This window comes from Rhinopithecus bieti, unplaced genomic scaffold (genome assembly GCF_001698545.2).
Source record: "Rhinopithecus bieti isolate Rb0 unplaced genomic scaffold, ASM169854v2 scaffold_28090, whole genome shotgun sequence".
In the NCBI taxonomy this organism is placed as follows: domain Eukaryota; kingdom Metazoa; phylum Chordata; class Mammalia; order Primates; family Cercopithecidae; genus Rhinopithecus; species Rhinopithecus bieti.
In genome coordinates this window covers 80597-98235 of record NW_016812870.1, presented here as the reverse complement: position 1 = coordinate 98235, position 17639 = coordinate 80597, and the positions used below count along the sequence as shown (strand labels likewise).

Here is a 17639-nt window from a genome sequence, read left to right as displayed (position 1 = left end):
TCCGAGGATTATAAATCATTCTGTTATAAAGACACATGCACACTTATATTTATTGCAGCACTGTTCATAGTAGCAAAGACTTGGAACCAACCCAAATGCTCATCAATGATAGACCGGATGAAGAAAATGTGGCACATATACACCATGGAACACTATGCAGCCATAAAAAAGGATGAGTTCATGTACTTTGCAGGGACATGGATGAACCCAGAAACTATCATTCTCAGCAAACTAACACAGAAACAGAGAACTAAACACTGAATGTTCTCATTCATAATTGGGAGTTGAACAATCAGAACACATGGACACAGGGAGGGAAACATCACACACTGGGGCCTGTTGAGGGGTAGGGGTTAGGGGAGCGATAGCATTAGGATAAATACCTAAAGTAGATGATGGATTGATGGGTGCAGCAAATCACCATGGCATGTGTATACCTATGTAACAAATCTGCATGGTCTGCACATGTACCGGAGAACTTAAAGTATAATTAAAAAAATATTCAAATAAAAAAAAGAACATGTTCTTATCAAAAAAAGATTTCACATAAATAGGAGTTGAGGTATTGCTCCTCACAAGAGGGCATTAGCTGTGGGGGTCTGCCTGCAGACCCTGACCCCAGCGATGGATGAATAAAATGTACACTGACACACGGATATTATCTTTTGCCAGTCCTGCTGAGTGTCTGACCATCTACACACCAAGAGAGGTTTGTCACTGTGGCCAGCCCTGATTAGGAGGGAGGCTCACATTTATTAATTAACAAAAGCTTGAGTCAACGCCATTAGAGGGTAATTGTCATTGTGGACGTCTGGAGTAAAAAGCACACATCAAAGGTTGAGACCATATGGGTAAACAAGCTAACTAGGTAACTTCCTCACATCCGGTTGTTTACTACTCTACTCTATTTAACTAAAGTTAATGGGACCAGACCGTCTTCTGCCAGGTCTATTACCCAAGTCATGTGAAAACCCTCAGGCCTTCCAAAAGGGTTTTGTGGCTATCGTAACTAATATTTTTCCCACCAGACTGATCAAATCTCAACAAGTAGTTGTCCATTTCTTTAAATTTTGAGAAAACTCATAATTAAAGCCATTTAAGTTTTAGTTTGTGTGCATGTGTGAGTATGTATTTCACAGGTTTGAAAATAGTTACATAATCTATGGTGTAGGTTTTTCGTTACTCTTGATAAAATATAATAACCTTGTAAATTATCTTCATTAACATTTTTTCTTTTGTTAGAAAAAACTATTCACAGAATCATATTCTATTTTCCAAACTTTATTCTATTTATAGTAATGATGACTTTGCTTTTTATTCTTCTTCGCTGATTTTACCATGAACTGGTCTATTTTGTCAGTTTGCTCTAAAAACAATCGATTGGTTTTGTTGATTATTTATTTTCAATCTCATTGAATTTATACTCATCCATGTTGCTTGCATTCCATTTCCTTTTACTTTTCTTAAAATTTACTCAGTTGAATGCTTAGTTCATTTTTAACTTTTCTCCCATCTATAGAAGCGTTCAAAGCTTCAGGGTCTCCTCTGGGTACTTCTTTGCTGCATCCCATATAACATTTGCTATATGATGCTTTAGAAGTATGGTTTTTACCCTTCTAAAGTGTGCGTGTGGAGATTTGTCATTGTTTTATTGATTCCTAATTTTATTTCCTTGTCATTGGGAGTGAATACTTTTCTTTCTTGCCTTGGGAATTATTTTATTCATTGTAACTTTGGACCTTTCTTTATTCTTTACTTATCCTGTCCTAGCATATGGAATGTTTTACCTAGTTGATAAATTTAGGAAGAATAAATTGACAGAGCAGGTAATTCTATCTAATTCTTGGGCTAAGTCATCTAGCCCATTTGGTTTTTACTGCAAGTATTCTTTTCCAACACTTTAAGCTTTTGTGTCCAACTTTTCGGTAAGAAAGGTGATATTTTGTCTCCTGCTTGCTGCTATGTCATATTACTTATTTCAGAACATAAGCAGAATTAAGAGTTGTTTGTTGAGCCTCACACACTCTACCAGAGAGCATTTCTTTTGTTTTCCTTGAGTCTTAGCATGTTGTTTCCCAAACTATGACGTTTAATGCTGTGATTCTTGAAGATGTCATGTATTGCTTACACTGAGTGAATGATTCTATGTGTGCATACATTCACACAGTCATATAAACATAGATGTTTATATATGTTCTAAGTAATATTTAGAGTAAACTCAATTTTTACCAATAATTTGATTTATCCATTTGAAAAAACATAGTAAAATCTCTCACCTTACTGTGAACTTGTCATTTTAATTTAATTCTGTCATTTGATTTAAATAAATTGAAGATATTGTTAGACTCCTACCTGACTATAATTGTTATAAGTGTAAAAATAATGTGCTCCTAATTATCTCAGCCTTCTTGAGCTCATAAAACTGGGAAACGTTTTTGTAAAACTCACATCTTATTTATGAACGGTGGCAGGATTTTCCATCTTCCCAATCTTTAGAATTCAGAATCTTCCCCTTACTTTAGTCCTCAGCCTTAAGTGACATCTTAGTAAATTTTTAAATTATTTATTTTTGAGGCGGAATTTCGCTCTTGTTGCCCTTGCTGGGGTGCAATGGCACAATCTTGGCTCACTGCAGCCTCTGCGTCCTGGGATCAAGTGATTCTCCTGCCTCAGCCTCCTGAGTAGCTGGGATTACAGGAGCCTGACACCATGCCTTGCTAATTTTTTTTTTTTTTTGGTAGAGTTGGGGTTTGGCCACGTTGGCCAGGCTGGTCTCACAATTCCTGGCCTCTGGTGATCCGCCTGCCTTGGTCTCCCAAAGTGTTGGGATTATAGGCATGAGCCACTGCACCTGGTCAAATTTATTTATTTATTTATTTATTTATTTATTTATTTATTTTTATTTTTTGTTTTTTTGAGATGGAGTCTTGCTCTGTTGCACGGGCTGGAGTGCAGTGGCCGGATCTCAGCTCACTGCAAGCCAAATTTATTTTTAACAGACTTTTTAAAAATCTTATGCTTTGCTTAAGATAGAGTATATGAATGGTAGCACTCACCATCACATGATTTTGTTTCTAACATCTGCTCTGGGCACAGATGCTGATTCTCTAGTTCTTGTATAATCACTGCTCTGGATCGGACCTGTATTCCACCAAAGCCTAGATCCTCACCATTCACACAGGTCAGCTGACACAGGCTCCAGGAAGACCAGTCCTTCAAATAACAGTCACCTGTAAAACACAGGTTTGTAATTTACACCCATATCCACAGAGAAAAGCCAGCCCGATAATCATTTTAATTCCAACCCCAGTGGGCAATGTTTTTAGGTATCCCAGCCATACATAATATTTATAAGATTTAAATAGGCATTTAATATTTGTAAATTTGTAATTGTATAACTTTGTATATGTATTGTTATTTTCTGTATGGCTATTACTGGTCTATGTGTTGCTATCAAAGGTAAACTGTGGCTGACAGGAGCTCATCCACTATAATTCATCTCTTCTGAGGATACAAAAAATATTTGATCAAAACCTACCACCACTCTTGTCATTATCATAGTAAAGTGGTTTATTACACAGGAGGTGCACTCAAAGAGAGCCTAAATATAAACAGACTTTGTCTTCTAGGTATTCACAATTTTCAAAAAGTTTGAAGTCCAAGGCTCACAAAGCTGGTTTTATGTTTCATTCTTATTTCTTCCCAGAATAGTGGAGGTGAGAGAGGCAATTGAGCAGTTGCAGTACTGGAAATAATGCTCACTATTTCCTCTGATCTACATCTTCAATCAACTTCTCTTTAAAATACTTTACTGAAGGACAACAAACATGTAAAATGATCACATATCACAGATGCACAGATAGCTGAATTTTGACAATCTGATTATCTAACCATGTGATCAACACCCAAATCAAAGAACAAAACATTCCCAGGATCTCAAAACCCTCCCTTGTGTAATATATGAAATCATACCATATGTATTTTTTTTTGTGTCTGGCTCCTTTCTCTCATTTATGTTTGTGAGATCCATCATACATTTATGAAGTTCTAATTTCTTCATTCTTACTACTTTCCATCATGTGAATATATCACAATTTAGATATCCATTCTACTATTGATGGGCATGTGGGGAGTTGTACATTTTTCCTATCATGTTATTACAAACATTTCAGTACAAGTCTTCTGATGAACTTATATATGCATTTCTGTTGGGTATGTACCTCGGAGTGAAACTGCTGGGCCATAGTGCATCCATGCTTTCAAAATCTTTAGCCATTTTAAGAACAGAAAAGATTTTATGAAATACACCCTTTCCATTAACCCATCCATTCTTCAGAGTGACTGCTTAGTGATACTCTTCAGAGTACACAGTCAATTATGATAGACACAAATTCACAAAGGTTTCTTATCACTTATTTATTCTAGCCAGGTCATATGAATAATTCATATTGCCTTATATTATGCTGAAGGTGACTGGTATTAGCATAAAGTTGCCTGGAGATCTGATTAATGGAAAAACTTCTTGTGTCATGCCTAAGAAGTCCTGGTAAGACATGAATTATTGACTAACATATACATAATAGTAAAATGGAGTGATTTTTGTAGGCCTTTATTAAAGAATGTAATTGGTACTCCTGAAGTACAGAAAGTTCTAGTAAATTTTGGAAATGCAAAAGAAAAGAAACTAGAAAGAATTTCTAAGTAGTCTGAAAAAGTTTTAGAAACACTTTTATTTCCTAGGAAATGCCACTTTGTGGTTACTCAGTTTTTAATTATGTAGGAAAACTGCTAAAGTTCAAAAAATTCCTGTCAATATGAATGTAATAAAATTTCACCTCGGTGATTGAAAATTACATGGAAAAGAAACATACCTTTTACCAACAGGCTTCATCTTTGTGGCAATCCACATTTAGCATCATTTATTTTGCAACAAAATGTAATAAATCTTTTAATGATAGTTTGTGAGTTATGTAATTATCACCCCTAAGTAATGCATGTCAGGCTTTAAAGATGTAGTAACAGCAAATGAGAGTGAGATACTCCCTTGTTCTAAACATACTTTTCTATTTTGACCATGTAAACCATTGTAACAACAATAAAATTACCCTATGCCTGCCAAAGATATGACAATTAAACACATGAAATGTATTTCCTAATTCAGTGTTCTACTCTTTAAAGCTTATTAGTTCACATATTGCTAGCTTTCAAAACCCATCATTAGAGAAAACTAGCAAGAGAGGAACTGAAATGAATAGATTGTAATTTAGAAGAGCAGCCTCCTAGATTTGCAATTACTTTAATTAAAACAATGTGTTTGCTCCGTTCTATGTTATCATGGGATCCTGTAATTTTCCTTCACATCATTTACCACAGATTATAATCTTATGTTTATTTACGTCACTATTAGATTAGCAATTGTTCCCTTCCATTAGAAAGTAAGCTGTACAAGGACAGGGTCTGTTGGTCTTCACTGTATCTCCCGCCTCAAGTCCAGGACCTGACCTGTAATTAACAGTCAAATGAGTGAGCGAGTGTGCTGCAGGAAATATATAATGAAATCACATGGGGAGTATCCATAGTAAGGCATGCACCACTGTCTGACAAGGATGCGCGTTCTGCTCAATGGTGTGAATGTCCTTGACCCTGCCTGGAGCTGTCACCTGCTGCGATAGCCTCAGGCTGGGTCTACAGTGAAGTGAAATGATTATATTAAATTGAATTGTGTGTGAGATCTTAAATGGTATCAGACTAGTTTCAGCAGCAGGAAATGAAAGAGGGGAATTGCTGGATCAGCAAAAGGTTGTTGGCAGGTGTAGGAATGTCTGAACAGCAACACTTTGCCCGGCTTTAGAAAGTCAGATTTTCTGTTACTTTAAGTTTTATTTTATTCTTTTTTTTTTTATTGTGATAAGACCATGTAACATGAGATCTACCCACTTAACACATTTTTAGGTATACAATACAGTATTGTTAACTACAGGCACTATGTCTTACAACGGATCTCTAGAACTTACTCACCTTGCATAGCTGAACCTTTACACTTATTGAGAAACAGCTGCTATTCAGATTTTTGGTTTTTAAAAATAGTTCAGTTCTTGACCTGAAGTAGATGAAAATATCCATGTGTGCAAAGATCAATACAATAGTTGGATATTCTCAGAGTCTAGGGGGTTTGTCCTCAAAATAACCCCGATCAGGGTTATTTTACTTACTGTTTAATTTCATTCAGTTCATCTTAAACTATACCCTATCATTTTTATCATCTCAAACGATTTTTTTTTTTTTTTTTTTTTACAAAGGAATAAGTAACTCGATGAGTGAATAAATAGCTAAAACATGTCAGTTTTTCCAGGTTTTAAGGACTCAATCCCATTTACAAAGTTTTGTTAATATATGTTATCTACTTTTACAATTTTCTTAAATCACATCATTTTATATAGAAAATGTATTTTATGCCCCATTATTTTGCCAAATCCTTAATTTTAACATTTTGAGGTCAGATTCAAAACAAAATATTGTAAAAGAGATACAATTTTTAAATGATAATTGTAAGCAAATTGGGAGAATACAAATTTTCCACCTGGGGATAAAATACAGGTAATTCATTTTCTATCTGTTCATTTCCAGTCCACTAATAAATTGTTGCCCCATCTATATGTTTTTTAAGGATGGGTTTTCTGGCATATTTTGGCATTAAATTTCCTCTACAATTCTCTGCATCAAGCCCAAATTCATAAATATTAGCTTATCACTGTCTGCCATTTTTTCCATACTATTTGAAATACAAAATTTTCTTTCTACGTTTACTGCAGGCACCCATTGTGTCTAACATTGAATCTGAAAAATATCTTTCAACAGTTTCCTCCATGCTGCTATTTTGTCTTCCAGTTGTAGATAATCTGTTTTTTCCTTACTGAAGACTTTACTACTTACTTTTCTATATTTTATGTTTTAACTACATTTATCTAGGTATGAGTTTGTTGTTCATTCCACCCTGGACCCAGAGTAAGCTGTTATTATGAGGACTTAATCTGTTTTTAGCCATTATGTGTTTAAACATTGGCCTCTCTTTCCCTATTCTCTTCTGGAAATCCCTAATAGGTTATGTTTTATCCTTATTTTCTCAACTTTTATTTCATACCTTTTCTGTGGAGCATGGGCTTAAGGCCTTAATTACCATCTCTTGCAGATGTTAAAACTCCAGAGGGTGTTGAGAGAGGCCACATGGGAGACCTGGACTTCACCCCTACCTGGCAGTAATGAGACAGCGCCCTGTTCCCCACAGGCATAGTGTTGAGCTGTTGGCATAGATATTACTGAATAAGAAGACTGTTGACATCCTGTAACTTATATTTTATATGCAACCCCTTCATGGCCCTTGTCCTAGGAAAAAATAATCAGAATATGAATTCTCTTTTGCCATGGTTACCTGGGCAAGGCTCGGTGCAGGTTTCCTCCAGAACCATGTTTTTATTACCATCTATAATGAGTTCAATGTTAGCACAGAATTCCTCATCCACCACTTTGCTGAAATCATCTGCTGACCCATCACTTACTACACAAGAAACGTTCCTTGTTCTGGTCCCTTCTCCACACTGGGCCTCCTGGAATGGCGGAAGAAATAACTAATTAGAAAAAGAGAAATACTTCATTCGAGAGCTCATCACTTAGTTATCTCTGCACCACTGACTTTGATTTATGAACATTTAGAGAAGCATTTGAAACCCTAAGGAAGAAGCCCTATAGGGCACTAGCAATAAAGCATACATTGAACAATTTAGTTGTTTTCTAGCTAAAGACAGGAAAATAAATTTTCATTAAAATGAATCAGTCTCCAAATGATTTAAAAAAATACAGGGCAGGGAGTTATCAAAACTAATTAAATGGTTATAAAATGGCAAGGCACATAAAAATTTTAGGAAGCTTGTCATCTGTGAGCTCTGAAAATATTTCTAACACATTATTTTGTCTGTTTTTCTGCAGATAAAGTCTGCAGATAGAGTACACAATTCCTTACAACTTCTTGAGATTTGATACCTGCACTTGGCATGGAGACCACTGGCCATATTGCCACTGATAACAAGGCTTCACTGGGCAGGGTTTGGACTGGTCCATCAGGGAAGGGCATGGTCTTCCATCACCTTGAAAGGGCTGTGTCACTGTTCGTCTTCGGATCATTTTTCCTTTAAGAGATACAAAGTGATGCAACTTTAATATATGTTATGGTTTTGCAAGCATATATGTCATTGGGAGAAGGCATCACAGTGGTATCTCCTGAGGCGATCCAGGAACAAGTAAGGCTTAGATGTTTTGGAAAGAAAACCAATCCAACCTTTCTGAAGATTATCTGATATGGGTTGAAGCAAGAGGGATTTTTTGTTTCATATTCCTTGACCGTTAGCCTAATATGAGTTATGGTACAAACAAACCTGTGAGGCCACATGTTTGAGAGCATTCTGACCAAGGAGACCAATCAGAAAGCTGACAGTTCACAGGGCATTCCACCATGCAGGATGTGTTCATCTGCCAGTTCTTCTCCAGGCCAAGCTGGAAGAACAGAGGTAGATCAGGATGTTATATTGTCAATTGGGGGAAGAAGCCAGAGAACGAGGTGAGAAGAGAGAAGAGGGGGAGGGAGAAAAAGCAAGCCACATAACAGAATAAAATGGTACCTGGAGGACAAACATCCAAACTATTAAAAGTATAAAGTGGTTTGACCTAGGCGAGTGGAAGTTAGGGGTACGAGATGAAAGAAGGGGCCCATGTAATCTATACTTACATATTGTTTGTTTTCAATAAGCAATGAAAAAAAGTAGATTTAACCTCCAAATTGATTGAATTTCCCAAAATGAGGAGCAAATAAATATAAGCAAAAATACTTTTCATTAGGTAAAAACTAATAATATCATCAATATTTTGATCTACAACTGTATCTTAGTGATATTATTTTACATATCTTAAACTAAAAGCAAAAGGAAAAGGTTCTAAACATAAATTGATAGTCAAAACTAATGATATCATGTATTGAAATAATATATCAGCTATCTTTTAAAAAAAGAAATATGGGTCGCCAAAGTGTTTTGTGATTATTAATATTTTATGTGCATTTTTTAAAACAAAGATTTTCACTTCTAAAACTCAACTGTGGTATAATTCAGTTACTTTGGTGTCAAACCTTCTCATCAGATAATAATGTTGTGCCATTTTATTGGCATTTGGGTTCCATTACTTATTTAAATATTCTGCCTTAAAAATATAAGATGATGTTTCAAATTCTTCTACTGTATATTCCAATATTTAAAATGTCTATGGTACAAAGTAGCATTGAAATAGGAAAATGTCGGCTGGATGCGGTGGCTCACGCCTGTCATCCCAGCACTTTGGGAGACTGAGGTGGGCGGATCACCTCAGAGCATGCTGGCCAACATGGTGAAACCTCACCTCTACCAAAAAAAAAACATAAAAATTTGCTGGGATTGGTGGTGCATGACTGTAGTCCCAGCTACTTGGGAGGCTGAGGCAGGAGACTTGCTTGAACCTAGGATGTGGAGGCTGCAGTGAGCTGAGATAGTGCCATTGCACTCCAGGCTGGGTAACAGAGCAAGACTGTCTCCAAAAAAAAAAAAAAAAAAAAAAAAAAAAAAAAAAAAAAAAAAAAAAAAGACAAAGAAATAGGAAAATGTAAGAGCTTGTTAGGAGAATATAAATTTTTAAAACTAGTAATTCTTAGAATTTCCAAGATCTTTTTTATTTCTGCATGAAAAGAGAAGTTAATGTTTTCTAATTTATACAGCAAATAATGGCAAAATTTGTTTTGAAACATTATGTTGTGTTTCAAGTATAGCTCTTAGCTCTAAGTTATCCACTGAGAGAGGATCAGATCATAGCTTTGTGTAATACATCTCTCTGCAGGCGCTCCCATTATATTCTACACCAGTAACACCTAACAGAGCTGAGTATTTGGTATGAAAACTTTTACCACATCACTCAACTGAAGCCTCATAAAGCCTCTTAAAAGTCATGGGAGGTTGGAGATAGGAATCTTGAGGTGATATGATAATGTGTAATAATGTGTTACATTTAAAGTAAATAATAGTTTCATGGGGAAAGTTTGAATCACAGGATTCAATTATTACTGACTTACATATCCACCACTTACACATTTTAATCCTGTACTAATTTTTTCCTTACATTGATCATATATCTCTTTTAATTCTCTCTCTCATTTACCTAAACATCTGTCTAAATAAATTAAAAGAAACCTATTCAAAATCTAATAGGAAAGAAGAAACTGATTACTTGGTATCCAATGAGAAAATGTCTGAAAAACACTAAAGATAAAAATACTACATAAGTGCTTATTAGGTTTAACTCTAATCTTTGTCTTTGTTGGATAATAATGCCATCTTTCTTTGTGGCTGTTAGGGAAGCAGCAAGTGTTACCTACTGCTGTGGCACTGAATGCAGGGTTGCACAGTCAAATTGTAAGTCCTTGAAGACAGTGTTTGCTAGAATGTTAAAACTAGGAGTCCCTAATTGCCATGCAACATTCAAATATTATAATATTTGCATTTAAGCTTAAACTTATCTAGACTCCCATATAATTAAAATTAGTTATTTCCCAGGTTTTTACTCATATTTGATGTAAGAAATCAAGAATCCAGTTTACAGCTTTGTCCTTTAATCATATGAAATCATTTAAAATTGGTCACATATGCTTAGGTTTCAGCTTTTGCAAAGCTCTCATTTATTTTATATTTCATACTGACCAAGGAGTGCATTTATGTTTGCAAACAAAAAGACATATTAATCAACTAGAAGTAGATCACAGAAAGCTCTCCAGTCAGTATATGATTATTATCTTCATTAATACTGATGCTCTTTTTATTTTTTTGGAGATGGAGTTTTGCTCTTGTTGCCCAGGCTGGTGTGCAATGGTGCGATCTTGGCTCACGGCACCCTCTGCCTTCTGGGTTCAAGCGATTCTCCTGCCTTAGCCTACCGAGTAGCTGGGATTACAGGCATGTGCCACCACACCCAGCTAATTTTGTATTTTCAGTAGAGATGGGGTTTCTCCATGTTGGTCGGGCTGGTCTTGAACTCCTGACCTCAGGTGATCCGCCCGACTCAGCCTCCCAAAGTTCTGGGATTAGAGGCGTGAGCCACCCCACCCAGCTCAATACTGACATTATTCTTATAATGGTTATATTGCTTCAATGTTATTGGTTACAAAACTAAAATGATTCAAGTGTGAAATTTCCAATTATTCAAATTTAAATAATTAATACAGTAAGTTATGTTAGAAGGTTATAGCAGGAGGCATTTATTAACAAAACAAATTTGTGTTTTCAACACATGTGGGTGCTCTGCTTTCATGAACAGAGACATAAGAAGGTTAAGTTAGGTCCGTGTGATAAATATATCAAATGAATTAAAGTATTTCTGTTTAGAGTTCTCCCCTAGGTATTGGAACAATTTACTGTGGGTATAATAACCGCAGGATGTGTAGACAGAAGACATGGTGACTGTGTATGTTAAACTCTAATGAGGTTACGACCCCCTTCTAGTCTATTCCAGATCTATTGAGGCTCCTGCTTATCTTGGTTAGTATTTGACCCAGTGGACCTCAGATGCATGGAGAGTCAACATTTGTCATGTTTTGGGTATGGAAATTAGATAAAATTATTACAACATAAAGTGTAGCTTCATAAAAATGAAGAAAGGCCAATGACTATGTTTCCTCACATTTCAGAGGCTCACATCTAGGTATGATGACATTACTTTCATCAGTTAGATAATTATCAGTTACAATTCTCTGTGCCTAGAAGATAGTAATGGCTGGCTTCATTTCTTTGTTTGAATTGGAGGCTGTCTCTTAATCAGACCTGGGTACTTAGATGGTCACAGCTGGGTATTAGATCCCAGATATTAATCAAAATCTGCTATGAAACCACATGTGATCAGTGTTTAGCAACAAAGAGAATAAATGATGGACCTTGGCAGGTGTCCCAGGCACTACACAAAATTCATATCAAATTACAAAAGATAAGTAGTCTGATTAAAATTTACTGCTTTTATTCACCTTACTTACTGTTCCCCAAGCATTTCTTTCAGAATAGGCTAATTAGCATACCTTTGGGCTCCAAGGAGAAGAAAATACAGGAAATTATATGTAGGAATCAGTAGTGTTGGACATTGTATCTTTTCAAGAACACACTTAGCCTGTGATAGTGCAGAAAAACATCTGCTGGCAATGAGCTGCATGGAGCACGGGTCACTTGGCTCAGCATGAAACTGAAATTATTAGGGAAGAATTTACTCGCGAAGATACAACACAGCATCCACCTACCTCTTCACAATATTTCAGGTCAACTGACTTGCCATCACTTCGAACACAATCCAACATCCTTGTTTTTATTCCATTTCCACAAACTGCCTTCTCACTCAGCTGACATGTACTCCAGTCTGAAAAAAAGGGAAGCCCATCAGAACAGAAGGCTAAGTATGAAACAGATTTCAAATGAAACTCTGATGACCTGAATCCCATATTTAATTCACAACTGCTTCCTAAGCCCCATAATCAATCATCCCCCATGCAGAGCATATGGATCCCAGCTTTGAACATATCAGGAGTCAAATGGAATTGCTGGGGTTGCACATAGCTACAGGGATTATTCTTAAAGGCACATGTCTACCTGAAAATCTTGATAGCTAGCCGTTTGGTGACACTGTAAAAATGGCTTTGGCCTACAGATCAATGTCACTTAAAAACTTTTTTTCCCTATAAAAATATAATTTAAAATCTTAGCATTACTTTTAGCAAAATAATTGTAATTGTGACAGATGGTACTTTAACTGTGTAGTTATGTTCAAATAAAATGTATTTTACTTCTTATCCATATTTAGAATGCATGAAAATGCATACATTTATTAAAGTGATAAAATCACTTCAGCCATATTTATTTAATTCTCTTATTTTATGTCTTTTGCAAAATACCTCTTTCATCTCTTTTCCCTGGGTAACATAGCATGTCCCAGATAACTTTGATTTTTTTTGTATCATCAAAGGAAACTAAAGAGAAAAACCACAAGAAACAGAAAGCCAATCTGACCTGTTATGTGTCACTGTACAGTTTCTTGAGTTTGTTTCAGAGTGAAAATTACTTGGAAAAAATTCCAAAGTAAGCTTTGGTGTTGTCCCAATTCATATAAACAAATAAAAGATTTTCTTTCCTAGCGTATGCACCTTGATAGTATTAAATGAGTTTTAGGGGAAAATGCAACTTATAATAAACCGGTTTTTCTGAAAATACTCATCTATTTTTACCTGCACCTTTTATAGCATTGATTTATAATCTTTGGCAGGTTTGAGACTGCTGACTAATCATGTTTATAAACTGCCCACACCTCACGAATTGTTGCCCCAGTATGCTTTAGCAATTAAGCATCTTCTAAAAAAGAAAGACATTTTTGAATAAATATACTTGTGCCAAAAATATTTTAGATTCACCTTCCCAAAGTGAGAGGTTGTCTTATGCAGAAACACTTAGCATATTCACAACCTACTTTAAGGGCTAATGTCTGTGCGACATTTTTATTTCCTCTATCTTGGTGTTTACTAAAAAAAACCCAGATAAGTATTTCTGTCATTTAATATGTAATTATTTCTGGGAAAGTAAGCAGCTTGTCCAAAAGGCACACAGAGAGAGATGAACTATACTGACAGGAACACTTCAGAGCTGACAGACACAAGATTTGGACTTAACTCTGTGATCAGATGACGATCCATGTACCTGTTACATTATAATCATAGTGGTAGCAGTTTTTGTTCAGGTTACAGGGTTCTTTCTCAACAGCATTAGGGCAAGATCTTCCTTCATCAGCTGGTTGTCTGATGGGATCAGCTGACCTTTGCCGGAAACTGCTTTGATTGCAAGGCTTAAAAAGAACAGTACAAATTCTCAGAAAAGTGAATACTCAGCTACACAACTGGTATATTAGAGACAGCACTGGAGCAGGAGTTAGAACATTTGGACCACTGGCTAACTCAGAAAAGTCAGTCAACCTCATTATGCCTCAGTTGTTCAATGTATAAAATGAAGCTGTTGAATGAGATTTTGATGTACCATCTAGCTATAAGATGCCATGTGTCCAATGCTAATACACATATCACCTCACACCTATACACACACACACACACACACACACACACACATATGGTGGTCACGTTATTATAGAAAGCTATTTTATATATATATATATATATATATACATATAAAGTTATATGTGTATTATTATATATATAATTATATGTTTGTGGATTATGTATAGTCTTTTGGGCCTTAAAAGACATTTTAAGAATAACTTGAAATGACTTGGTGTTAGTGACTTTCCTTTTCCTGATGTACATGTATATATGCATATAAACAATTCTAATTCTGAATTCTAATTTTAATCCTTAATTTAGAATTGAGACAAAAAAATAAAGTTCTAAGACCTGCAACTGACCAAATGGACCCCCTCTTGGCCATAGGGACCACAGAGAAACCTTGAAAACTGAGTTCTCGGCCTTTAGGCTTTCTTCCCTAAGGGTTATACAGAAACAAGCCCTTTGGAAACACTCTATACCTGATCAACCAATTGTCTTGAAACTGCCTTTGCAAAAATTATACCAGCAAGAAAATTATGGCAGTAAAAGAGATCTGATCTAACCCAACCTCATCTCGCTTTTCTCTTAGTTATTCCTGGGTTTTTGGGCTGAGCTAACTTCAAGAAACATTTAGTTTATAGTTTAAATAACAGGCTTTTCCCCAAACTCAAGTGCCTTTGTAAAGCTAATGAAAGGCCATCAGGCTGGGAGAGGAGAGGAACCTGAATTCTGCTAAGGTGTAGACACAAATGATTGCTAGCTACTCCTGCAGATGTCACCACTACAGTAGATTGGCTTTTTGAGATATCTTTTCTGTTTTTTTGCATGTCTAACACCCAGGGCTCTACCTGAACCACCAACCTAGTTCCTGTGGCCCCACCCAGAAGAATTCAGCCCGCAGGAGGACAGCTTTGACTCCCTGTGATTTCATCTCTGCCCCAATCAATCAGCAGCAAGCACCCATTACCTGGCAGCCCCACCCCTTTCCCCCAAACTGCCTTTGAAAAACCCCTACCTAGGAGCCTTAGATGAGATTGATTTGAGTACTAACTCCATCTTCCATGTGGCATGGTTGGCCTTATGTCTATTAAACTCTTTCTTTACTGCAATACCCTGGTCTTTATTCGTGCAGCAGGCAGGAAGAACCCCTTGGGTGGTTAGAGCCTGACACTGCCTCTCCCTTTTATGGTTGCAACGGAACAGCCAACCAGCATTTCTTCCTAAAAAGAAACCACTGATTAAGGAGTGGTTCTGGGCAGTCCATGGAGGATGTACAGTAAGGGTTTCTGTGACCTCTGTTTCACCTTTTGACATTAGAGCACTGAAAACCCTATTCCTACCCTTGGATCATGCTAATACCACTATTTTTGGTACATGGGACACATGAGGGGGCATAAAGGTCAACTGCACATGCATACTTTTTAAATAAATATTCATGACTCCTCATATAGCTTATTAAATATGTATATTTGGCCACCCTGCTCAACACAAATTACTGTTCCCTTTGCCATTCCCTAGAAGTGTCTATTTCCAGCTTCTGGCTGGCAGCTATGATTCCCAACCTGTCAGGATGGCCACCCTGCAGGCTGCAACCCCTTATGAGATATAAAGCCCTCCTTTCCAAATTTATGAACCTTGTCATTCTTCAGTTGACAACATCTAAAAAGATTGGCTTGCCATTCATCTACTGGTACAGTCCTCTGAAAACAGTTGGTTTCTAAGAATGGTAAGAAACCAGGAACAAGCCTCCATGGACTTTTTAAGGCCTAAAATAATTGCTTCCTTCTCCCCTGCTTCCATTGCACTTTGGTCACACCACTGGAATAACACTATCTGTCTTGACATAATGTGTATTATATAAAGGTCTTGTTCCTTTCTACAGTGCACTAGGAGAAGACTTATGTTTTAGATAGCAATATATTTTCCCTATCTAACACAGTTACTGATAGACAGTAAAAGCTTAATCGGTATCTGTTTAATGAAGGCCTGAGGGAAGAAACAAGGTGAGTTAAAGGTAAAATATGTCAAATAAAATTTAGCTTGAATGTAAGCTGTCCGCTTACATTCAAGTTCATCCTAAAGGTTTCTTCGCACATAGTGAACTGTACCCTATTTGGATGTGTAAACAGATGGTTACCTACTCTTGTGCAATCACTGAGTTTCAAATGTGGCCGATTGTTCAAATCATGTTCAAATATGACAAATGCAAAGGAAGGTTTTTAAAAAATCTCAGGATCTCATACACCCTATGCAAAAGGGAAGGGTAAGCCTGGAGGCCGTCTTGCAACATTCTCTTCCACTTGAATAGCTATTGCTAGCATTGTGCCAGATTCCCACAGAAAGGTAAACGGCCTCAGGCATCATGAATGACTGCTCCCATAGATGATTCACAGGTAAATTCTTTCATGGCCTCCCACAAACAAGGACATACCAATTGTAACTTTAGGTCTACAGTCTAAGTCTAACTCTTAAAACTCAAGTCTGATTCCACACTGATACTATCAATCACAAATGTATTTTCCCAAGGTTCAGAACAAAAACAAGAGGAGATCAGTCATTCTTCCATCTACCCAGCATGTCTGCATAATTGATTCTTCCTCTATTACCTTTTTCTCTTCAAACATTCACCTTACCTTATGTAAAATGTAGATTATGGGGCACTAACTAGTCTCACAGGAATATAACTATTTGCCTTAATGCCTACCTGCCTCTCTTCCTACGTGACTCCCCCGCCATTTAAGCGAATGGATAAACATAAAACCTCTTGAACACCTCTTCAGAAAGCCTCCTTGCTTTTTCCCAGATGTGTCCTAAAGCTGGCTTATTAAACTTCGATTGATTGGGACTTTTGCCTTAGTTACTCATTCTGTTTATCACAAACGTCAAAGTGTAACCAATCTAGCTGTTGCTGAACCTCGCTTCTGTATATCATTTTCTGTATGTCACTTATCTGCTTCTGCCCAACAATCTTTTCCAACCATGTGCCAGTACTGGAGCCTCTCTGAACCTGTTCTGGTTTGGGAGGCTGCCCAATTCTTGAATGGTTCTTTGCTCAATTAAACTGTTAAATTTAATTTTTCTAACGTTTTTCTTTAAAGAAATAAAAAGCCCAGGAATCACAGTTTATTCACCTCACTGAATTTTATTCTTATCCAAACATTCCTATTGGCAAACTCTCAGAAACACAAAATGTGCTTTACAAACTCTCTTTTATAAATAATAGAACCTCAATAATTCTTCTAAGATGGCTATCCTTGATCATTTAACATAGAAACCTACTGGACAAAGTTCCAGTTTAGTGGTTCCTTTTATTAAAATCCCTATTAATAAGTTTAAGAAGGGGCCTGGCTTCAATATTTCCTATTTTATAAAAATGGAAAATTTTTGTAATAAAATATCTGACAAAAAAATCTCACTATTATAAACACAGACAGTGTAGCATGTAGCCCAATTATTTGATGTAACTTCAAATCTGATGCTATGAAATTAG

At 36.4% G+C, this 17639-nt stretch overlaps 1 protein-coding gene across 1 annotated transcript in view; it reads right to left on the bottom strand.

The window, feature by feature from the left end:
* The window catches only part of THSD7A (thrombospondin type 1 domain containing 7A), a 131525-nt gene that overhangs the window by 38815 nt on the left and 75071 nt on the right, over window positions 1-17639 (bottom strand). The window contains 6 exon segments of the mRNA XM_017847066.1: window positions 3057-3230; window positions 7430-7604; window positions 8038-8183; window positions 8430-8547; window positions 12350-12465; window positions 13794-13938. Coding sequence (XP_017702555.1) covers window positions 3057-3230; window positions 7430-7604; window positions 8038-8183; window positions 8430-8547; window positions 12350-12465; window positions 13794-13938 — 874 coding nt within the window.